At 44.2% G+C, this 24,083-nt stretch overlaps 2 protein-coding genes across 2 annotated transcripts in view; one reads left to right on the top strand and one right to left on the bottom strand.

Moving 5' to 3' along the window:
* The first annotated feature begins 3,292 nt into the window (after window positions 1–3,292).
* Window positions 3,293–4,847, top strand: LOC118385261 (vasotocin-neurophysin VT 1-like). The gene is made up of 3 exons (XM_035772249.2): window positions 3,293–3,532; window positions 4,061–4,262; window positions 4,411–4,847. The coding sequence occupies exons 1-3, from the start codon at window positions 3,356–3,358 to the stop codon at window positions 4,548–4,550; spliced, it is 519 nt and encodes a 172-aa protein (XP_035628142.1). The 5' UTR covers window positions 3,293–3,355; the 3' UTR covers window positions 4,551–4,847.
* Window positions 4,848–5,353: 506 nt separating this feature from the next.
* The window catches only part of LOC118385260 (3'-5' RNA helicase YTHDC2), a 29,084-nt gene continuing 10,354 nt past the window's right edge, over window positions 5,354–24,083 (bottom strand). Inside the window, exons 11-32 of the mRNA XM_035772248.2 lie at window positions 22,415–22,550; window positions 21,057–21,183; window positions 20,890–20,955; window positions 20,616–20,794; window positions 20,379–20,475; window positions 19,927–20,014; window positions 19,380–19,460; window positions 15,029–15,111; window positions 14,795–14,900; window positions 14,533–14,652; window positions 14,081–14,353; window positions 13,777–13,903; window positions 13,169–13,377; window positions 12,710–12,905; window positions 8,994–9,100; window positions 8,711–8,830; window positions 8,351–8,562; window positions 7,584–7,761; window positions 7,258–7,464; window positions 7,009–7,191; window positions 6,502–6,588; window positions 5,354–6,269 (exon numbers count right to left, since the gene is read on the bottom strand). Coding sequence (XP_035628141.1) covers window positions 6,264–6,269; window positions 6,502–6,588; window positions 7,009–7,191; window positions 7,258–7,464; window positions 7,584–7,761; window positions 8,351–8,562; window positions 8,711–8,830; window positions 8,994–9,100; window positions 12,710–12,905; window positions 13,169–13,377; window positions 13,777–13,903; window positions 14,081–14,353; window positions 14,533–14,652; window positions 14,795–14,900; window positions 15,029–15,111; window positions 19,380–19,460; window positions 19,927–20,014; window positions 20,379–20,475; window positions 20,616–20,794; window positions 20,890–20,955; window positions 21,057–21,183; window positions 22,415–22,550 — 2,988 coding nt within the window. The 3' untranslated portion in view covers window positions 5,354–6,263. The remainder of the gene's footprint in view (window positions 6,270–6,501; window positions 6,589–7,008; window positions 7,192–7,257; window positions 7,465–7,583; window positions 7,762–8,350; window positions 8,563–8,710; window positions 8,831–8,993; window positions 9,101–12,709; window positions 12,906–13,168; window positions 13,378–13,776; window positions 13,904–14,080; window positions 14,354–14,532; window positions 14,653–14,794; window positions 14,901–15,028; window positions 15,112–19,379; window positions 19,461–19,926; window positions 20,015–20,378; window positions 20,476–20,615; window positions 20,795–20,889; window positions 20,956–21,056; window positions 21,184–22,414; window positions 22,551–24,083) is intronic.

Genomic DNA, 24,083 nt, shown 5'->3' with positions numbered 1-24,083 from the left:
GGCGGCCCGTCAGAAAGTCCAGGACCCAATTGCACAGGTCGAGACCCAGGGCCTCCAACTTGATGAGGAACTTGGAGGGTACTATGGTGTTGAATGCTGAGCTGTCGTCAATGAACAGCATTTTTACATAGGTATTTATTTTGTAGAGATGGGATAGGGCAGTGTGCAGTGTGATGGCAATTGTGTCGTCTGTGGACCTGTTGGGGCAGTATGCAAACTGAAGTGGGTCTAGGGTGGCCAGAAAGGTGGAGGTGATATGATCCTTGACTAGTCTCTCAAAGCACTTCATGATGAAGAATCGACTCGCACTCTCATCTCTACCTTCTGCTTAAGAATACGTTAAAAAAAATACTGCATAGTTTCTTAAGAACTCGAAGCGAGGCGACCATCTGTTGGCTCCAGAGACGGTCACCAGTATGGCGAGCAGTATGTTGGCACCATACTGTTCTTAAGCTCAGGTGCATCCTGCTTCTATTGATCATCCTTGAGATGTTTCTACAGTCGTGGCCAAAAGTTTTGAGAATGACACAAATGTAAATTTTCAGAAAGTCTGCTGCCTCAGTGTCTTTAGATGTTTTTGTCAGATGTTACTATGGAATACTGAAGTATAATTATGAACATTTCATAAGTGTCAAAGGCTTTTATTGACAATTACATGAAGTTGACGCAAAGAGTCAATATTTGCAGTGTTGACCCTTTTTCAAGACCTCTGCAATCCGCCCTGGCATGCTGTCAATTAACTTCTGGGCCACATCCTGACTGATGGCAGCCCATTCTTACATAATCAACGCTTGGAGTTTGTCAGAATTTGTGGGTTTTTGTTTGTCCACCCGCCTCTTGAGGTTTGACCACAAGTTCTCAATGGGATTAAGGTCTGGGGAGTTTCCTGGCCATGGACCCAAAATATCGATGTTTTGTTCCCCAAGCCAATTAGTTATCACTTTTGCCTTATGGCAAGCTGCTCCATCATGCTGGAAAAGGCATTGTTCGTCACCAAACTGTTCCTGGATGGTTGGGAGATACGGCCTTGGTCCCGGGCTGTGTCGCAGCTGGGATGTGACCGGAAGACTCATGAGGCAGTGCACAATTGGCCCAGCGTCGCCCGGGTTAAGGGAGAGTTTGGCCAAGCTGGGATGTCCTTGTCCCATCGCACTCTAGCAACACCTTGTGGCACCCGGGCGCATGCACGCCGACTTCGGTCGCCAGCTGTACGGTGTTTCCTCCGACACATTGGTGTGGCTGGCTTCCGGGTTAATGACCCGAAGCACACAGCCAAGACAACGCAGGAGTGGCTTTGGGACAAGTCTCTGAATGTCCTTGAGTGGGCCAGCCAGAGCCCGGTCTTGAACCCTATCGAACATCTCTGGAGAAACCTGAAAATAGCTGCGCAGCGATGCTCCCCATCCAACCTGACAGAGCTTGAGAGGATCTGCAGAGAACAATGGGAGAAACTCCCCAAATACAGGTATGCCATGCTCGTAGCGTCATACCCAAGAAGACTCAAGGCTGTAATATCTGTCAAAGGCGCTTCAACAAGGTACTGAGTAAAGGGTCTGAATACTTATGTAAATTTAATATTTTTTATTTTGAATAAATTTGCTAACATTTCTAAAAACCTGTTTTTGCTTTGTCAGTATGGGGTATTGTGTGTAGACTGATGAGGGATTAAAACAAATCTATTTCAGAATAAGACTAATTTAACTAAATCTGGAAAAGTGAAGGGGTCTGAATACTTTCCGAATGCACTGTAAGTGCTGTACAATGTCGGTCTCTCCACACACACAGGCACACACTGTCCCCTGACGCATCTCTGCGTTGGAGTCTGACCTCTGACCCTCTTCAGAGATGGTCTTTGATGCCTTGTTTGTCACTTCTTCTCTGAGTAATTGTTGTAACGAGACACTTATTGAGATTTTACTATTCCAATGCCAGTATGATACAAAACAAGCCACCTGTTATGACATTAAGAATTAACACTCATTTAGAAAGGCAGATTTGAATTTCCAATAGCTTGATATATTCCTAAATAATGGTGTCAAATGGCACTGCATAAATATGGTTATTTTAAAACCTTACACTAGCTATAGCTTTTTTTTTATCTGTCCCGTGTCATGTCCTACTGATATGGTTTATTCCAAGGTATTGGAGAGCTACTCTCATATAGACGATTGTTACATTCAGAATGGTTTATTTCCCAGTTCTCTCACCACTGCCATAACTCTACAGTAGACTATGTATGGAATCATTGGGCAGTCTAAGAAATGTGTGTGCCAAGCTGCACCATTGGCTAATCTACCCAACATCATTAGGACGTCTGTATCTTCTACCACACCATGTGCTGTACTAAACTGTACTAGTTGTACTGGCTGTATTTTTTTTTATTTTTTTACATCACAGCATTACCATGAAGCCATAGGGGTGGGGGTAGAAATGGTTCTTTTTGCTCCATCCGTTTGATGGCTCCCCATGACTTCTCACTATTGCTCCATTTTGTTTGCTGCCTTGCATATGAATGGCTGGTTTAGTGTAACAATCATAAATATTCAGAGCAATTAGCCTTGTCATCCCTGTAAAGGGACTGACAGCATCTTCTCATAATCAGAGGTCCTGCTTGATGTGCCTTAAACAAAATGGAAGATTTCTGATGCAGCTCATCACCCCGGGTCTTCGCTGCTTGCTCTGTCTGTCTGTCTGTCTGTCTGTCTAATAGCTTGTCACAAGCACACCACTCTGGATCAATGTCACACTGTTTGTTTCTCCATCACTCACAGTTCTTTCTTGGCCATCCCTCTTCTCAGTCTGTCCTATAATTGGAATGCAAAGGGTTAATTAAGGGGAGACAACTTGCATGACCTAAAATGAGATTTAAGAACAAATGATCTGTATGTTGTAAAAATACAGGTTTAGGATATTTTTTGAGACAATTATTAACCTCATTGGCAATATATGGAGTTGAATGGTTCCATTTCTTTGTAATGCATCTTATTGGAATGTCTAAAGCTTCACATAATTTCAAGGCAATATCCATTTGGTCTGACAGTGGGCAGGTGTAAAGGGTAGTCTCCCGTCAACTCCTTGAAGTATACAGACAGACGGTGTCAAACTGTCAGGCTCATACATCTTATTCTAAGTGTCATTCCTCTATTCTAATATACTTTTTATAATCCAAATGGGAGAGATTAATTTTGAAAGCTGAGTCATCAAATATCAGATCGGACATTGGGGGTGGACCCATTGGGGTGCAAAGTGTTGTGATGACGTAGGCGCAAAGCGTAAGCTTTATCAATTGGTACGATCCCTATAAATAACGGAAAGTTCCTAGCAGACATCCGAAAAGAAAAACCGAGCCCTTTGAATGAGTTCAGTTGTAGCCGACAGTATCAATTGGACGAAGCACTTCAGACTGAACAAGATGCCATATTCTACGTTTCAACTGCTGTGGGTCCTGGGGCTCCTCGCGCTCTCCTCCGCGTGCTACATCCAGAACTGTCCGCGAGGCGGGAAGCGCTCTTTTCCTGATCTTCCACGACAGGTGAGTTTATTCGTCGATTTAAAATGGGAAGTAAAGTTACTGATTTGTTCCCAAGTAAGTTAATTTTTTTAAATTTCGAAGTTCGTTTATAGTTACAGTAACGAGTGCTTTGGTGTTTATGAAACTTTATTGGTGCAAATAACCCATTGCTTGAATTAAGCCTATTTATTCGAATCAGTTAGGCCTATTTATGAAAATGAAATCATTGTCAGATTAGTATCAAAGCAGCTTCGCGTGGATAGCCTATACGCTGCCACATTCATTGCGCAAAATAGGGATGATTTTGGCGACATAATGGTCCTTCATGTGACTCCTTGCTTATGCTTGCAAATTTAAATCATGGCTCAAAGTAGGCTAGATACTAACGTTATTCATTTCAACCTCAAATGCAGTAATCAGCGGGAATTATACATGCAGGTGTTGTGTAGTTTCCAATGCGCTATGGTCGTGCGTAATGGCCAAAAGGCACCGTCTGCTGGCCACTCTACCATTAGCACAGGGATTAACAATGGATGCTTTCATTTCCAGTGCATGTCGTGTGGCCCCGGGGACAGGGGCCGCTGCTTTGGCCCCAATATCTGCTGTGGGGAGGGAATGGGCTGTTACATGGGCTCCCCAGAGGCAGCTGGTTGTGTGGAGGAGAACTACCTGCCCTCCCCCTGCGAGGCTGGAGGAAGAGTGTGTGGCTCTGAGGGAAGCTGTGCTGCATCCGGAGTCTGCTGTGACTCAGGTAAGACAATTAGTCAGTAAATGGAAAGGTGAGCTTTGAAACAGTTGCTAAAATGTTTTACTAATGGGAGGTGACTTGTGCACTTACTTGAATCCAAATATATTTTTGCATCATCCACTTGTCATAATACTATTGAACTTTTTTACAGAGAGTTGTGTGCTAGACCCAGACTGCCTAGAGGACAGTAAACGTCAGTCACCCAGCGAACAGAACGCTGCCTTAATGGGTGGTTTGGCAGGAGACCTGCTGCGGATCCTACATGCCACCAGCAGAGGGAGACCTCAGTAACCAACCACTGCCCATCCCTCACCTGAACACACCCAGAATAGAGCTTAAATTCACCATTTCACATGCACTACTACAAAAACAAACCTCACATAGATTCAGACACACAGCAGAAGTAGAGAGCAGGCTTGCTACATAAGGGTGAAATTGATCAGCTCTACATGAATGTTTACTGTGTGCTCAGTAGCCTTCAGTAAGTTGTCATTTATAATGCTTCAACTCAAATATGCATTGTACAATCTACTGGGGTGGAAGGGATGTAAATATGTAGTTAATAAATATTTTCTTGCACTATTAAAATGTGTATTTTCTATGGCTTACTGAGAGGTACAGTAACAGGCAAACAGCTGCTTTATAGGGATCGTTCACCACAAAAACAAAGGGGTTCTAGTCAGGGTTGGTGACAATAACTCTGTCTAAATTCAAGTGAATTTATTAATTGTTTTGCATTCCTATGGAGCACATTTTTTTATTCAAGTCTGGAATACCAAGCAGGTAGCCTACCAGTTAGAGCGGTGGGCCAGTAACTGAAAGATAGCTAGTTTGAATCCCCAAGCCAACAAGGTGAAAAATCTGTTAATATGCCCTTGAGCAAGGCACTTAACAATAATTGCTTGAGTGTCCCCGTTGACCATGGCCGTGACCCCACTGAGGGAGTGGGCTAAGCAAAAAATACATTTACAATTCACACTTGTACATGTGTGAAATAGGACAAATAAGCACCTATCAAATTATTATTAAGATTTGGCACCATATAATCTCTGATTTTAGGATGAACTTTCCCTTTCAGGTGATAGATACTACAATGTGGCTGACAGTTTCTTGATAAAAATTCTTTATATCTATTTCTTACTTCAACAATACAACCATAAAAAAAACTCAAACGAAAAGAGACTTGTCAGTCAATCGTAATATTTAACCCCTTGCTGAACCAGGGCTAAAATGAACAGAGATAAAAAATATATATCCAAAAACTGGATAAAAGTAATTCTTTTTTTCTTTAAATACATTTACAAAAGATCATAAATCCGTTGAAATGAATAAAAACAAACATTTTGGTCATTGACAGAGAAAGACATGACCTCTAGTAAGGTCTCACCAGGCACAGCTTAGCTACAGTACAAGGTTACATTATGGTTGCTCCAGTCTGAGCGACCTTGTGCAGTGACACATTCAAACATGTTAACAAATAACATTCAACCATTGTGTGCCATGGAGCGCTATGGTACACGCAACTCATGTGCTGTGAGAAGCATTGAAAAGAAAAAAAAAAATTCCTCACTGAATATCCCAATCATCATTACATTTCACTGTAGTCACTGGGAATTAGCGTAGATGTCAGTCTCGTCATCAAAGTTATAATTTGCTTTAAAAAAACACCAGGAAATGAATATTAAAAACAAATAACATGAAGTGACCTCACGAGAAAAGTTAACACAGCTTTCTGCACTTAGATATTCTTGAACGTAACATTATAGCCTCTGAAAAGGTTAACAACTTCAGAACATGAATCTCAGTAACAAATCTATTTTTTTTTGCCAAATACAAACACATTGGGTAACTGGTTGTGGACCACTGACAAACGTGTGTGTGTGGAGGTGGTTCAAAACACATTTAGGAAATAAAACTAGCCCTCGATCTTATAATGCTGTCTTCGATCTGTTATAATGACATAACCAAGTCAAGTGGTGAGGTCCTGAAGGTCAGTGCAATCTCTCATGGCTAAAGAGGGAGGAAATACATGCAATGACCACATTGCCAACTAGTAATGGTATTTAATACAAATAATCAAATGGACATAGCAAAAGAACAGGCATTGTAAAATGAGAAATGGGACTATCCAAGAGTGAGCAGTTATTTTGTCAAATTTTCTTAAACACTGCAAATTCTATTTCTGGAGTCACGTTGTGTGTAACCTGTGGTTATCTGATGATAAAAATGGGTCCTGTTGTACCTCATGTTGCTGTTGTGGTTGCTGTGGTTTCCCTGAGAGTCTCTCCCATAGCTGCAGCAGCTGGCCTCCAGCCTGGGGCTCCAACTCCTACACCAGGAAGCAGAGAGGGAGGAGAAGTGAGGAAGGAGAGCGAGATGAGATGAAAACAAAATTAGTTACATTTCAGTCATAGAAATATATACACCATAGATGGAAATTAGCTATTTAGCAATATATTGGTTGTGCATCCTCCCCGACAAATAAACCAGTCATCTCACTTGATGTCTTGCAGGGCATTTTAGTGGGTGTGTTTTGGCAAGATGGTTTAATGAGTCTTCAACTTTTGAATATTCTTTGTTGACAATATTGTTCTCTGATAGTGGGATCATCTTGAACCCACATCTTAACAGTAGTCTGTGAGGTCATTCTGACCATATTAGCTGTGTAACATATGTTTGTTCATTGGATTATATTGGTCCTAGTCTTTGGAAATGTTGTGGCTGTATTGATGTTAGTCAGGTAACCCACCTGTCCGTCTCTGCTGATCTGCACCTTCTTGTTGTCGTTCCAGGGGTTGAGCAGCTGTTGGGTACACTGGAAGGGCAGGCTCTCCTTCCTGGTCCACTCCACACTGAAGACCCCCCCCAGCCCTGTGGAGCCCCAGTCCTGACAGCGCTCCTGTCCAATGACCGACGTCATCCGTGCATAGCCCTGAGGCATGAAAATTACATGTTACAGCCTGCCATTCTCCATTTACTCTCACTTACACACACACACCTGGAAGTGTCCGGAGCCCTGCACAGAGAAGACCAAGAAGACAAGGCTGCTCTCCAGGAAGGCTCTGTTGAGTTTGAGCTCGTTGCTGGGCGTGGTGGACCAGATGCCTTTCTGCTGGGAGATGTCAATGTTCCTCAGATTGCTGCTCTTCATGATGAAGTAACGCACCGGTGCAACACCTGGCCTCGGGGACGGAGACTTGGAGCACTGAGGGAGACATTGAGTTGAGAAACTATGATATATTTAGATTTACACACTGGGATAAAGGACATTAACCATTGCTGGAGACAAACCTATAGTAATAATGATATTGGTTATTTGTGTACCTTTCCTGATGAGGTGGGTGAGGGGCTGGGACAGGGGCTGGGGAAGCCGAGTGAAGCCGATTCAGGAGACTTGGGGGTGGAGGAGTGGTCGTCTGTGGGGCGCCTGGAGCCCCTGTCCCTGCTGCCATGGGGGGCTTTGGGGTGCAGGAGGGCCGAGGCAGGGGAGAGTCTTGAGGACCTGGAGGAAGAGGGGTGGATGGTCTGAGGGTTAGAGGACTGGCCTGGAACTGGACATAGATCAGGTTTACAAAAATGTAATTAACAGGTTGATATAGCCTTCGCTAACCTATAAGGCAGGGGTAGGAAACTAGACTCAGCCACGGGCGGATTCTTGTTGGAGCAGATGGTCGGGAAGCCGGAACATAATTACAATAATTTGTACACTGCAAATTGACTACAACTAAGCCCAAAGAGATTGTTATTTTTATTGATTGTACAACAACAATCATTTCATACCTAGATTACATTGAGACACGATCGTGTCTTTAATTTATTCTTGGGAACCGATTTCCTAAATTAAACAACTTCTTTGCGGAACTCCTTGTGATTTCTTTTTATGCCACCCCCCCCAAAAGCTATATCTATCTATCTATCTATATACACATATATATACACACACACACACATATCTTGCAGGCCAGTTTTGGTCTGTGGGCTGCCTGTTGCCGACCCCTGCGATAAGGCATTGTACTGTAAATACTGAGATAAAACATTTGATCATAGTTGGTCCATTTCCCATACTGACACATCTAAACCCCTCTCCTCACCTGTCTGTGGCTGTGTGTGAGGGGGCGGGAATGAGGGGTTCGTCAGGGAGCTCCGGGATGTCAGGGCTGGCTGTGGGGCCGGAGGTTCTCCTGCTGTTGGCGTTCCTCCAGGAGGAGGTCTGGGGGAGCTCCTCAGAGGACATGGGCCGGGGCCTCTGGCCAATCCCTGTGGGCTGCTGCAGCCCTGCAGTCTGATCCTCAGCCCCCAGCACCTGGAGACAGGATGAGGATGGATGGGTCAGTGACAGCTAACAGGCAGGACTGCTAACAACAGGCTTCACAGCTAACAGGCTTACAGGCCCATTTACTGTGGTATTTCCAGCATTTCTTTCATAATTTAAGGCAGAGTGTAGAACTGACCGACACCAGGGCCCGTATGGTGGCCTCATCCAGCTGGGACCAGGGCTTGGAGGGAGAGCGGATCCTCCTCAGGAATAAACCGTGCCACTTCTGCCTCAGCTGGAACACCAGACCCACCATCTGACAGACAGGATGGGAGGGAGGGAGGAGAGAGTGGGTTATACAACTAAGAATATAATGAACACTAAATGCAAACTGCATTTTAAATGAAATGCCAAGTTGTATTGCTTGAAGGGCACATTGAGTATATTAGCACTGCAAAATAACCAACCTTGATCCTCACCTCTTTGTCCAGTTTGAAGTTGAGCCACTCATCAATCTTCATCTGAGCCAGGTTGGCTGTGGAGCGATCCTCAATCTCACTGTCACTGCTCTCATTCACCACATCATCTACAGCAGGCACATAGGAGGTTAGGTTGTTGTTTACAGAATACACACACACAGAACAGGGCTCCGGGCAGCCGAGCGGAAATGGAGGAAAACTCGCCTACCTGCGGACCTGGCATCCTTTCACTCCCTCCTCTCTACATTTTCCTCCTCTGTCTCTGCTGCTAAAGCCACTTTCTACCACTCTAAATTCCAAGCATCTGCCTCTAACCCTAGGAAGCTCTTTGCCACCTTCTCCTCCCTCCTGAATCCCCCCTCCTCCCCTCTCTGCAGATGACTTCGTCAACCATTTTGAAAAGAAGGTCGAGGACATCCGATCCTCGTTTGCTAAGTCAAACGACACCGCTGGTTCTGCTCACACTGCCCTACCCTGTGCTCTGACCTTTCTCCCCTCTCTCTCCAGATGAAATCTCGCGTCTTGTGACGGCCGGCCGCCCAACAACCTGCCCGCTTGACCCTATCCCCTCCTCTCTTCTCCAGACCATTTCCGGAGACCTTCTCCCTTACCTCACCCCGCTCATCAACTCATCCCTGACCGCTGGCTACGTCCCTTCAGTCTTCAAGAGAGCGAGAGTTGCACCCCCTCTGAAAAAAACCTACACTCGAACCCTCCGATGTCAACAACTACAGACCAGTATCCCTTCTTTCTTTTCTCTCCAAAACTCTTGAACGTGCCGTCCTTGGCCAGCTCTCCCGCTATCTCTCTCAGAATGACCTTCTTGATCCAAATCAGTCAGGTTTCAAGACTAGTCATTCAACTGAGACTGCTCTTCTCTGTATCACTGAGGCGCTCCGCACTGCTAAAGCTAACTCTCTCTCCTCTGCTCTCATCCTTCTAGACCTATTGGCTGCCTTCGATACTGTGAACCATCAGATCCCCCTCTCCGAGTTGGGCATCTCCGGCGCGGCCCACGCTTGGATTGCGTCCTACCTGACAGGTCGCTCCTACCAGGTGGCGTGGTGAGAATCTGTCTCCTCACCACGCGCTCTCACCACTGGTGTCCCCCAGGGCTCTGTTCTAGGCCCTCTCCTATTCTCGCTATACACCAAGTCACTTGGCTCTGTCATAACCTCACATGGTCTCTCCTATCATTGCTATGCAGACGACACACAATTAATCTTCTCCTTTCCCCTTCTGATGACCAGGTGGCGAATTGCATCTCTGCATGTCTGGCAGACATATCAGTGTGGATGACGGATCACCACCTCAAGCTGAACCTCGGCAAGACGGAGCTGCTCTTCCTCCCGGGGAAGGACTGCCCGTTCCATGATCTCGCCATCACGGTTGACAACTCCATTGTGTCCTCCTCCCAGACCGCTAAGAACCTTGGCGTGATCCTGGACAACACCCTGTCGTTCTCAACTAACATCAAGGCGGTGGCCCGTTCCTGTAGGTTCACGCTCTACAACATCCGCAGAGTAAGACCCTGCCTCACACAGGAAGCGGCGCAGGTCCTAATCCAGGCACTTGTCATCTCCCGTCTGGATTACTGCAACTCGCTGTTGGCTGGGCTCCCTGCCTGTGCCATTAAACCCCTACAACTCATCCAGAACGACGCAGCCCGTCTGGTGTTCAACCTTCCCAAGTTCTCTCACGTCACCCCGCTCCTCCGCTCTCTCCACTGGCTTCCAGTTGAAGCTCGCATCCGCTACAAGACCATGGTGCTTGCCTACGGAGCTGTGAGGGGAACGGCACCTCAGTACCTCCAGGCTCTGATCAGGCCCTACACCCAAACAAGGGCACTGCGTTCATCCACCTCTGGCCTGCTCGCCTCCCTACCACTGAGGAAGTACAGTTCCCGCTCAGCCCAGTCAAAACTGTTCGCTGCTCTGGCCCCCCAATGGTGGAACAAACTCCCTCACGACGCCAGGACAGCGGAGTCAATCACCACCTTCCGGAGACACCTGAAACCCCACCTCTTTAAGGAATACCTAGGATAGGATAAGTAATCCTCACCCCCCCCTAAAAGATTTAGATGCACTATTGTAAAGTGGCTGTTCCACTGGATGTCATAAGGTGAATGCACCAATTTGTAAGTCGCTCTGGATAAGAGCGTCTGCTAAATGACTTAAATGTAATGTAAATGTAGTGACCATACAGGCAGAGTGACATCTACAAGTAGGACTGGGCAATATAGCCAAAATATAATATCACAATTTCTCATGTTTGACAGTATTCAACAGTATTTTATGCTTCTGAACAAAAGTTCTAAATATATTAAAGAGTAGTGCTTGACCCTAGGATGGCAACAAATTGATTCTTAGTGGTTTTAAAGGCTTTCTCCAATGATTATTTTATACACAACCAAACGAGGACAAAACTAACAGAAAAGTAGTCCAATTTGGAGAACTTTCATTTATTTAGCACTGGATGAACCTATCATTATGGACAATATTGTAAAAATCCACTGGTATTCACAATATACTACCCAGCCCTATCTACAAGTCTCTTTGGAGCAGTCATGACACATTGGTTTCCTTACCTTGCAAGCAGTCTATGGACAGGGTATAACAGCAATCCATGCTTTGGTTTAGTTTCTCTGGCACCGTTTCCACATGCTAATGTTTTTACATTTGTGGCACAAATCCCATTCAAGTCATGGGACCGTTATTAGCATTTCTCACACATGTCCAAATCATCCGAAAGTATCTAAAATTGATTGTGAAGCTCAACAAAGTCACTTATAGATGTTTACAACATCATGCGTGAAAAATGCTAAAATCGGTCCCCTTACTTAAAACCTCTACGGGATCGGTGTCCCCCCTGCAGGTCTGAGTTAAGTAGGCCATTGTGAATAGCATGAGGTTGTAAGTAACACATTTTTTCCCCAGGACATAGACATATCTGATATGGGCAGAAAGCTTAAATTCTTGTTAATCTAACTACACTGTCCAATTTACAGTAGCTATTACAGTGAAAGAATGCCATGCTATCGTTTAAGGAGAGTGCACAATTATGAACTTGAAAATGTATTAATAAACCAAATAGGCACATTTGGGCAGTCTTGATACAACATTTTGAACATTTATGCAATGGTTCATTGGATTAGTGTAAAACGTTGCACACTGCTGCCATCTAGTGGCCATCTAAATTGCACCTGGGCTGGAATAATACGTTACGACCTTTCTCGTATTTCTTTGTATTATCTTTTACCATATCTAATGTGTTATATTATCCTACACTAATTTCACATTTCCACAAACCTCAGTGTTTCCATTCAAATGGTATCAAGAATATGCATATCCTTGCTTCAGGTTCTGAGCTACAAGCAGTTAGATTTGGGCATGTCATTTTTTGCAAAAAAAAAAAAAAAAGGGGGGGGTCAGATCCTTAAGAGGTTTTTGAGATTTGTGCCACAAATGCTAAAACGTTAGCATGTGAAAACAGTGCCAGGGAAACACAACCAAAGCATGGATATCTGTCATACCTTGTCCATAGACCCGCTTACAGGGTAAGGAAAGCAATTTATAATTTTGAAATTTGGATGAACTATCCCTTTAAATGTATTACAAATACAGGCAAAACTTGAGTAACTAAATTCTTACATTTATTTAAATTAAAATATTATACACAACGTGTAGCAAAGGATGTTTTCAGTTAGATAACCCTACCTTTCTGAACAGCAGGTTCTTGTAGGGCTGTGCTGGGCAGTTTGGCACAGCCCCCGAAGATGGCTATGGTTATGGGGGAGACCACAGAGCAGCAGCGGATGCTGGCTATCCTATGGGCTCGCGTCATCTCGTCATAGATCAACCAATCGGTGGGCAGGGACTGGACGGCTGCCACCTGACCATTGGCTGGGGGGATCTACGAGATGAAGGAAGTACAAACATGTTTTTAGTTTGTTGATTTGAGTCAGGGTTGGTTTGGGTTTATAGGGTTTGAGTATATATGGTTTGGACTAAATGTAAGCGTACAGTAAAACAACAAAAAAAAGAAGATTAAGATAGGAAGCACCTGTCTTTAAAAAACTGCACTAAACAGGGTTCACTGAAGAATACCCTTTGCTCCACTAAGAGTTAAAATAAGAAGTCAGTCAAGTAGGTGAAGATAGGATGTGTGCTAGCTACCTTCTTGTGGGGCTGTGGCTGGCTGAGGATGGAGGTGGGGTGGAAGCGGACCCTCTTCTCCTTGGCCCCAGACAGAGAACAGCTCTCACGGTCCACATGGATCAGGTTGGGGTACATTCCCGCCACCAGGGCTGCCTTCACCACTGACCAGTTCTCAGAGTTCAGGTTCACGTCACGGATGTCCCCGCCGCCCCGTGCCCGCACAAAGCCTGATGGTGGAATACACAATGGAAAAGATTTTTCTTTCTGAAAAATGTTCTGTGAGGGAGCTGTCCTTCGAGGGAGCCATGGTGGTGCTGTGTGTGAGAGAGTGTAGGGGAGGGGGAGGGACAAAGGAAAATTCCACAGTGGTGCTGTGTGTGGGGGTGGGGCACAGGACATGGTGGGCACCAAGACATGTGGATGACTCACAAGGCTATTCATTTTACAGAAGGTCAGTTGGAGGTTGTGTGGGCTTCAGTAAAGCATTAGTCTTTATCCAACACCACTTACAGTCAAATTAATACATTCGGTATACAAACAACCTTGGTCCACCATGCTCCACCTGAGCCCTCAGAACCACTGTATTACTGAGAAGGAGAGCATACAACAAGATAGATAAGGCTGACCTATGGCTCGGAGCTGTCCTAGCAGCTGGGTCCTCATCCCTATGATGATCTCCATGGTAGCCTGGGACAGAAAGTTCTTCTCACAGAAGGACCTTTCCCAGCCATCTGTGCGTGCCTTCTGCCAAGCCTACATATTACACAGCAGGTTAGATGTAGTTAGGAACATGTCGCTTGGACAGTGTTTTTTTCATTCCGATTTGTGCAGTCAAATCAAGCTAATAACAACTGAAAAACATTTAGCTCTAAACATCTCAACAGCAATTTGACAGAGTTTTTTCATTAACCCCCAAATTCCCCCCGTTACCTGGAAGGCTCGTAGCAGGGCCATATGGTCGCTGAATGTCCCTGCAGTAAAGCGCTTCCGGCACAGCATGGATGCCCTCTTCTGGGAGGCCTGGGAGGGCAGCACAAAGGGGTCGCGATGGGCCAGCGTGCAGGCGATGGTCAAGATGGGGTCTAGGCACTTGAGCACCACGGCACATAACACCATCTTTCCCAGGTGGGGCTCCACAGGCAGGTCAGCCAGGTGGTAGCCCAGCTCCGTCAGGTCCTCCCACGGGTCCATGGCATCTATGGTCTATGGATGGGGGATCAATTTAATGGTTAGTGTTGTGTTCTATCTATGGTCATTATGTAGAGTCACAGTGCCAAGAACTGATGCCCTCCACCTCCATAACAAAAATAGTCAATGATAAAGGACAGAAGATATAATATTATTCAGGTCATGATTGGTTCAAAACAAAAAATATATTTTACCTTGAGCATCTGCACTGCGTTTTTTACAATGAGGATGGGGGGTGGTTCAGGTGCTTTGGACAGGAACTCAGCAATGGAACAGGTGATTGGGGCCAACAGCTTGGTGTGGAGACAGAGTTCCTGAAAGAGAGAGAGAAATGGGAGGAGTACCACAATCAACACTGCCTTATGAGTGTGTGAGGGGTATGCTTGCATGCAAGGGTTTATAATAACTTTATTTGTATAAAGTATGCTTCATACATTCTGCTTGAAGTGTTTGTACCTGCAGGGGCATCCTCAGTAGCTGGGGCACCTGGTACTCCAGCATGTTGTTAAAGCGGAGACGACTGAAGAGGTGGAAGCAGATCCCTGGTCGGCAACGTCCAGCTCTGTCAAACACAAGACTCATTCAAGAGGGGGCATAAGACATTATGAGGTTTCATAAGAGATGATACTCCCTTATGATATGTCTATAGAGTGCCTCTGTGGTAGGGCTCAGATGTACACTGTGCCTCACCTGCCCTTCCTCTGAAGAGAGCTGGCCTTGGAGATCCACACCATCTTCAGCATGGTTACATGGTTCAGGGCATCAAAGGACTTCTGTGATAGTGAAACAAATCACGTATCAGATTTACTATTCTGTCACGGAGGCGTGCCGTACTCCGTGACCAGGGAGCGTACTCCGTGACCAGGGAGAGTACTCCGTGACCAGGGAGAGTACTCCGTGACCAGGGAGAGTACTCCGTGACCAGGGAGAGTACTCCGTGACCAGGGAGAGTACTCCGTGACCAGGGAGAGTACTCCGTGACCAGGGAGCGTACTCCGTGACCAGGGAGAGTACTCCGTGACCAGGGAGCGTACTCCGTGACCAGGGAGAGTACTCCGTGACCAGGGAGGCGTGACAGCCCGCTTGGAGTTTGCCAAAAGGCACCTAAAGGACTGTCAGACTGATGAATCCAAGATTGAACTTTTCTCTGGCACCATGCCGTGGGGATATTTTTCAGTGGCAGGGACTGGGAGACTAGTCAGGATGGAGAGAAAGATTAATGGAGCAAAGTACAGAGAGAGATCGTTGATGAAAACCTGCTCCAGAGCGCTCAGGACCTCAGACTGGTGTGAAGGTTCACCTTCCAACAGCACACAGCAAAGACAACGCATGAGTGGTTTCGGGATCTGAATGTCCTTGAGTGGCCCAGCCAGAGCCCGGACTTAAACCCAATCAAATAGAATGGGAGAAACTCCCCTAATACAGGTGTGCCATTGTATATAAACCACCAGCACACAACAATGAGAGACTGGAGCCTGGAGTCACTTATTGTTGTGCAGCATGCCCCAGGTAATCTAATTACAGTATGGAATTCAACTAAAATATTTGCCAGCTAGATTTCTTATAACTATTAAGTTAAACTGTCTAAAATGTGATAAATGCACTGCAGTTGGGCATTTGGTTTGCTAGTTGATACACACTACCCTCTGTAGTGCCTTGCGGTCAGAGGCCGAGAAGTTGCCATACCAGGCAGTGATGCAACCCGTCAGGATGCTCTAGATGGTGCAACAGTAGAATCTTTTGAGGATCTGAGGATCCATGCAAAATCTTTTCAGTCTCCTGAATAGGTTTTGTCGTGCCCTCTTCACGACTCTCTTGGTGTGCTTGGACCATGTTAGTTTGTTGTTGATGTGGACACCAAGGAACTTGAAGCTCTCAACCTGATTCACTAAAGCCCTGTCGATGAGAATGGGGACGTAGTCGCGCCTACTTTTCCTGTAGTCCACAATCACCTCTTTTGTCTTTATCACGTTGAGAGGCTCTCCCACTACTCTCTCCTCATCAAATGCTATCATCTCTCCCTTCTGCTAAATACTTCTCCCTCTTGGCCCCTCCCGCGCCGTGGCTGAGTGACGAATTGCGACCTTACAGAACATGCCTACTGGCACTTCCGGAGGACCTATCATCCTCACTCCCTCCTCTCTACCTTCTGTTCCTCTGTATCCGCTGCTAAAGCCACTTTCTACCACTCAAAATGTTACGTTTCTGTCTCTAACCCCAGGAAACTATTTTCAAGTTCTCCTCCCTCGTTATTCCTCCACCCCCTCTCAGCGGACGATTGTCAACCACTGTGAAAAGGTTGACGACATTCGCTCAGCCTATTGAGTCTACCTTCTCTCATTCCTCATCAACTCATCCCTGACGACTGGCTGCATCCTCTCGGACTTCAAAATGGCCAATCACTCCCCTCTTCAAGAAAGCAACCCTCGAGGCCTCTAACATCAAACTACAGACTCCCTTTTTTTTCTTTCCAAAACACACTCGCTATCAGAACAATTTTCTTGACCCCAACCAGTCAGGCTTCAAGACGGGTGACTCATCCGAGACTACTCTTCTCTGTGTCATGGAGGTTCTCTGCACTGCCAAAGCTGACTGTCTCTCCTTTCTTCTCATTCTCCTAGATCTATCCGCTGCCTTCGACACTGTGAACCATCCAATCCTCTTCGCCATCCATCTTAGGGCTGGACGTCTAAAGGCTCTGCACACTTTTGGATTGCATCCTACCTAGCAGGCCGCTGCTAACAGGAGACGTGAAGAGGATGTGTCTGCAACACATACTCTCACTACTGGTGTCCCCCAGGGCTCGGTTCAAGGCCCTCTCCTCTTCATACACCAAGTCAATCGGTTCCGTCCTGTCCTTACATTGTCTCTCTCCAAGCTCTTCACTTTCCTGGCACTCCAATGGTGGAACCAGCTTCCTTCCCCCTGAAACTAGTACAGAAGAGTCTCTGCCCATCTTCAGAAAATATCTGAAACCATACCTCTTCAAAAGAGCATCTTAAATAATGCCACCCCCCCCTCGCAAAAATGTACTTATTAGGACTGTGATATGTGGTTGGCCCATCTAGCTATCTTAACTTCTTGGATATAGGGGGCGCACTTTTAATTTATGGATAAAAAAAGTTCATTTTAAACCAGATATTTTGTCACGAAAAGATGCGACTATGCATATAATTGACAGCTTTGGAAAGAAAACACTGACATTTCCAAAACTGCAAAGATATTGTCTGTGAGTGCCACAGAACTAACGCTACAGGCGAAACCAAGATGAAACTTCAAACAGGAAGTGAGCCAGATTTGAGGCGCTGTGTTCCAATGTCTCCTTATATGGCTGTGAATGCGCCAGGAACGAGCCTCGACTTTGTCGTTTCCCCAAGGTGTCTGCAGCATTGTGACGTATTTGTAGGCATATCATTGGAAGATTGACCATAAGAGACTACATTTACCAGGTGTCCGCCTGGTGTCCTCCGTCGAAATTGGTGCGTAATCTCCAGCTGCATGTATTTTCCCATGTGATTCAGAGGAGAAACCAAACTGCCACGAATGACTTATCATCGAATAGATATGTGAAAAACACCTTGAGGATTGATTCTAAACAACGTTTGCCATGTTTCTGTCGATATTATGGAGTTAATTTGGAAAAGAGTTTGCCGTTTTGATGACTGAATTTTCAGGGTTTTTTTCTCAGCCAAACGTGATGAACAAAACGGAGTGATTTCTCCTATACAAATAATATTTTTGGAAAAACTGAACATTTGCTATCTAACTGAGAGTCTCCTCATTGAAAACATCGAAGTTCTTCAAAGGTAAATTATTTTATTTGAATGCTTTTCTTGTTTTTGTGAAAATGATGCCTGCTGAATGCTATGCTTAATGCTATGCTCGCTATCAATACTCTTACACAAATGCTTGTTTTGCTATGGTTGAAAAGCATATTTTGAAAATCTGAGATGACAGTGTTGACTTGTTAGGAACTAGGTCCCGCTGTGGGGATCAAATCAGCGGAAATTTCAAGTGCGCCACGTATAGTTTGATAAAACTCATTAAAATACACATACAAGGTACTGAATTAAAGCTACACTCGTTGTGAATCTAGCTACCGAGTCAGATTTGTAAAATGCTTTTCGGCGAAAGCATGAGAAGCTATTATCTGATAGCATGCACCCCAAAGTACTGGAACTTAATCTAAAACGACAGATTTTGCGATAACCGGCGCTACCCAAAACGCAGAAATAAAATATAAAACATTCATTATCTTTGACAAGCTTCTTTCTTGGCACTCCGAGATGTCCCATAAACATCACTTTTGGGTCTTTTTTTCGATTAAATCGGTCCATATATAGCCTAGATATCGATCTATGAAGACTGTGTGATCAACGGAAAAAATAGCGTTTTATAACGTAAAGTCATTTTTTTAAATAAAAAAAGTTGACAATAAACTTTCACAAAACACTTCGAAATACTTTTGTAATGCAACTTTAGGTATTAGTAAACGTTAATAAGCGATCAAATTGATCACGAGGCGATGTATATTCTATAGCTTTAGGTCTGAAATAATGTCCGGGTAAATCTCAACCAAAATATCCGGTCGGAGACCTGAAGAAATCGTACAAATCGTATACAAATGACAAGACTGTTGACATCGTGTGGAAGCTGTAGGTATTGCAACCTCGGCCCCATTTAATGTGGTTCGCCTTTATCAATCGGTTGAAGTGGCGCATGGATATATTTTTCCATTTTCAGTGATCAGATTTTCCTGCACTTTTCGATGAAATGCACGTTCTGTTATAGTCACAGCCGTGATTTAACCAGTTTTATAAACGTCTGAGTGTTTTCTATCCACACATACTAATCATATGCATATACTATATTCCTGGCATGAGTAGCAGGGCGCTGAAATGTTGCGCGATTTTTAACAAAAAGCTGCGAAAATTCGCATGAGCCTAACAGATGAAAGCACTAACTAAGTCACTCTGGATATGAGTGTCTGCTAAATGACAAATGTCAATGTAAAATGTGTGCAGTAGACTTGTTTTCAAACCTCTTTTACTTTTCCCGCGTCAATGACAAATACGACATCGTTGACAGTGATACTCGTCTCTGCGATGTTAGTGGAGAGAATCTGAGGGAGAGGAAAATACTTGATTTCTGAACAAGAAGCTGGGGTTGAATGGTATTTTGGTTTACAGGGACAATCAGCAGTTGCAACAAAACATTTTTTTTTTTACATATAAATTGATATTACCATAGACTCTGAGAATATAACTTATAAATGCCTCATGAGCTTAGTTCATGTCTCGTACCCCATCAGAACCCAAAATATAAGCTTGTTTTACTGTGTTTGTAAACAAACACTATATAGCTTCAAAACATGATTAAAACTATAATGTTGATATCATAACTCTATGAATTTGAGAGTGGTTACATTTCTCTAGCCCCATCCCTCAGCTTTTTACAGAAACAGAGGCGGGGTGTATGCTTTGTTATTGTTTCTACTGCTGACTGTCGCTTTAAGGAACACTTTGGACCCAAGTGGTCAAACTGATCTTTGGTGTGTTAGCCAGCACAGTAGACGTAAAAATACTCACTATTTTCCGGATACCAGCTGGAGTGTTCCTCAGCACTTTCTTCTGATCAGAGGTCTGCATGTTGGAGTGGAGTGTAAAGACCTGGTACCTATGGAGAAACAACACACAGATCTGAGGTTCTAGATGTGGTTCAAACAGGACGAATAAACAAAAAAATCTCTTCATCGTCTCCTCCAAATAATCCATATTTCTTGTATAAATAGGTCTATTTGGCCATTTTTGTAAATTTAGTGAGGTTTACTAATCTGACTTGCAAATGTGTTCGGTGTAAATCAACATTTGGGTTGCATAAGCAGGAACATGGAGTAACAGCATGTAAAAAAAAAAAACGAAAAACAGATTGATGTACAGAATAATTGACATAAATAGACAAGAGCTATGTTGAAATACCGATGGCCCAATTATGAACTGTTGAGTGACATTGCTCTTGCCAGTCATTTAACTGACGGTACCTTTGAGAGTGGTCTGTGAATCTTTTATCGTCGTACAGGATACGGTCCCTCAGACCCACTATCTCATCGTATCCGGGGAGGAAGATCAAAACGGCACCTGACATGGAAAATATTTCAAATAAACTTGTCATTCTATACAAGCAAGGAAAATTGGCACTTACACTTTGTATCAAACATTTTGAAAAGTAAAAAAAAATACAAGACATCCAGTAGTTACTAGACAAGAGAATCTCTCACCGTCTTCTGAGCTGGTGCAAATGTTGTGTAGCAGGTGCATGATGAGGTCCAGGTCCACCCTCTCATCGTCAAAGCTGTGGTGGTATTCCTTGAGCAGCTCCTGGTCCTCTGGACTCATTTCTGTGGTGGCAGCCTGCACCAGGGACCACTCGTCCAGCTTCCCCGCCTCCAGGGATGAGCTACCAAGGGAATGAGGCTTTCTGTTATCATCCTCCACAAACAATGCCAAGGTTTCCATGTGGTCATTCATAATAATGACAAATGGTGATCTTACAGGTAGGATTCTAATAGGTCCACCACTTCTGCCTGCTGGAAGTGCTTGGCCCAGTCCAGCGCAGTCCTGAAACAAACCAAATACTGATCAAGATTTCAGACTTAGTAATGGTTTATAGAGTAACTAAAAATAAGATGAATTTATACAGTTATTTAATAAACCCGTACCAGCCATTGGAGGCCTTGATTCTGACGCTGGCTCCCATACTCAAAAGCTGCTCAATCTGACTGAGGAAGCCTCGACCTGCTGCCACCATGAGTGGAGTGGCGCTCGTTTCACTGTGCATGAAGTCCACTGAGGAGCAGAAGGGGAGGAGGACATATCTGGCTGATAACTATTGAAAATATTACTCTCAAAAATACACATTTTTGATAACATTGGTGTCATTATTTTTTACACAAATAAGACACTATATAAACAATAGCATATGGACAACCCTTCAAATCATTTGCTGACAGGTGTATAAAATCAAGCACAAAGCAATGAAATCTCCATAGACAAACATTGTCAGTAGAATGGCATTACTAAGGAGCTCAGTGACTTTCAACGTGGCATTGTCATAGGATGCCACTTTTCCAACAAGTCAATTCGTCAAATTAAGTACTGTTATTGCGAAGTGGAAACATCTAGGAGCAACAACGGCTCAGCCGTGAGGTGGTAGGCCACAAAAACTCACAGAATGGGAACACTTAAAAATGGTTTGTCCTCGTTTGCAACACTTACTGAGTTCTAAACTGCCTCTGGAAGCAAAGTCAGCATAATAACTGTTCGTCGGGACATTCATGAAATGGGTTTCCATGGCCAAGCAGCCACACTCAAGTCTAAGATCACCAAGCCCAATGCCAAGAGTTGGCTGGTGTAAAGCTCGCCCGCCATTTGACTCTGGAGCAGTGGAAACGTGTTCTCTAGAGTGATGAATCACGCTTCACTAATCTGGGTTTGGCAGATGCCAGGAAAACGCTACCTGCCCTAATGCATAGTGCCAAATGTAAAGTTTGGCGGAGGAGGAATAATGGTCTGGGGCTGTTTTTCATGGTTCGGGCTAGGTTTCTAAGTTCTAATGAAGGTAAATCTTTATGCTACCAGCATACAATGACATTCTTGATGATTAAACTTTGTGGCAACAGTTTGGGAAACAACCTTTCCTGTTTCAGCATGACAATGCCTTTGTGCACAAAGCGAGATCCATACAGAAATGGTTTGTTGAGATTGGTGAGGAAGAACTTGACTGGCCTGCACAGAGCCCTGACCACATTCCCATCGAACTCCTTGGGATGAATTGGAACGCCGACTGTGCCTGACCTCACTAATGCTCATTGCTGAATGGAATTAAGTTCCACAGCAATGTTCCAACCTCTAGTGGAAAGCCTTCCCAGAAGAGTAGAGGCTGTTATAGCAGCAAAATGCCAACGATTTTGGAATGAGATGTTCAACAAGCCGGTGTCCACATACTTTTGGTAATGTAGTGTAGATATAAGAATAAACTGTGGCACATAATTAAAGATGCACACAAAACCCAGCTTACCGCTGACGTTCTCACTCAGGATGAGATTGAAGAGCTGGATGAAGGCGTCAGCGTCCTGGTTGAGGAAGATGTCTGAGATGCAGGCATCCATCTCCTTCAGCAGCCACGGGTCCAATGATGCCACATCTTTCTCATTCTGGAACAAGACACCCTGTATCAAACTAATAGCAAACCCAGTGCTACTTTTAGTAAGAACCAGCAAATATACCCTCTGTGACGTTGGTGAAGTAAAGAGTGAATAATCAGAAAATAAGCAGTGGTATCACTTTGATGCATACAGAGTAAATACTGAAAATAACTGAAGCAACTGGGAGAAAATAAAATCATTAAGGATGTAATGATTCACCAATAAACATTTGAACCGGGGACCAATGCCGAAGATATGAGTGCGTCGGTCTGCGGGACCCCTAACAAATCCAAAATGTAGCATGCATCGGTCAGGAAATCTATTTAAACGTTACGAATCGCTGGTTCACTAAATGTATTTTCTCAAAATTACTTTCTACCTTCCAAAAATACCTCATCTTTTGTGACAACTGGGTTCTCTCCTTCAGTGTCAAAGCAAGCATGTAATTGTGTTGACAGTCACAAGTAATTTAATAATTTTGAATGCTTGACAACCCGTGGCAATATCAGTTGTGTGCAGCTTTGCACGTTGACCAAGGAGGTGCGTGCCTGTGCGAACATGTTGATTCTGTCCACTCATACCAGACGTGATCAGGACACGCAGGTTGAAATATCAAAACGAACTCTGAACCAACTATATTAATTTGGGGACAGGTCGAAAAGCATTAAACATGTATGCCAATTTAGCTAGCTAATTTGTCCTGGGATATAAACATCAGGTTGTTATTTTACCTGAAATGCACAAGGTCCTCTACCCTGAAAATGAATCCACAGATAAAAGGGTGAAAGTTTGTTTCTAGTAATGTCCTCCTTGAGACTTCTTATTCTTCTTTGAACTTTACATGGCGATTGGCAACCAACTTTAAAGAGCATTAACACTACCAACTGAACTGGAGTGTGGACCTCAGTTCATCTTTCAAATCACCCACGTGGGTATATGCTCCTAAACACCAATGAGGAGATGGGAGAGGCGGGTCTTGCAGCACCTGGCTACACAGACGCTCGTTGACGCGAGTGAGCAGTGTGGGTGCAATGATTGAATAACATATGTACATTTATTTTGCAACACTTGCGCACGCGACACAAGCAGCATGTTACTCCTTATCTGGCACATCTGCGAGTCACCTTGGTAAAATGGCTTGCGCAATATTATGCTTTATTAGTTGAATGACAAAGAATGCCATTTTCTAGGTTATTTTTAGCAGATGTGCTATACATTTTATCTGGCTATACCTGATCAGGGCTTACATTCACATTTATGTAGATTGTTCAGGTTAACCATCAGCAATAGTAGGTTGGTAGTTTTATTTGAAATCTTCAATACACAGTCATTTTTAGATATACAAGGTAAAGTTGATCATTTCATAACAAGGACAAGAAGAAAGGATAAGTGAAACTCATGGCTAGAAGGGATACAACTTTAGTCAAATGAAATATTAAAAGTACCCTTTTGCTAACCTTAACATAATTATCCTAACCTGCTGCGTATGTTCTCCTAACCCGCAAAGAAAAGTCAAATTTGACATAAGATGTATCACATCTA

This window comes from Oncorhynchus keta, chromosome 6, assembly GCF_023373465.1.
Source record: "Oncorhynchus keta strain PuntledgeMale-10-30-2019 chromosome 6, Oket_V2, whole genome shotgun sequence".
In the NCBI taxonomy this organism is placed as follows: Eukaryota; Metazoa; Chordata; class Actinopteri; order Salmoniformes; family Salmonidae; genus Oncorhynchus; species Oncorhynchus keta.
Note: the sequence above shows the minus strand (reverse complement) of the source record. Positions and strands in the feature narration are given on the sequence as shown.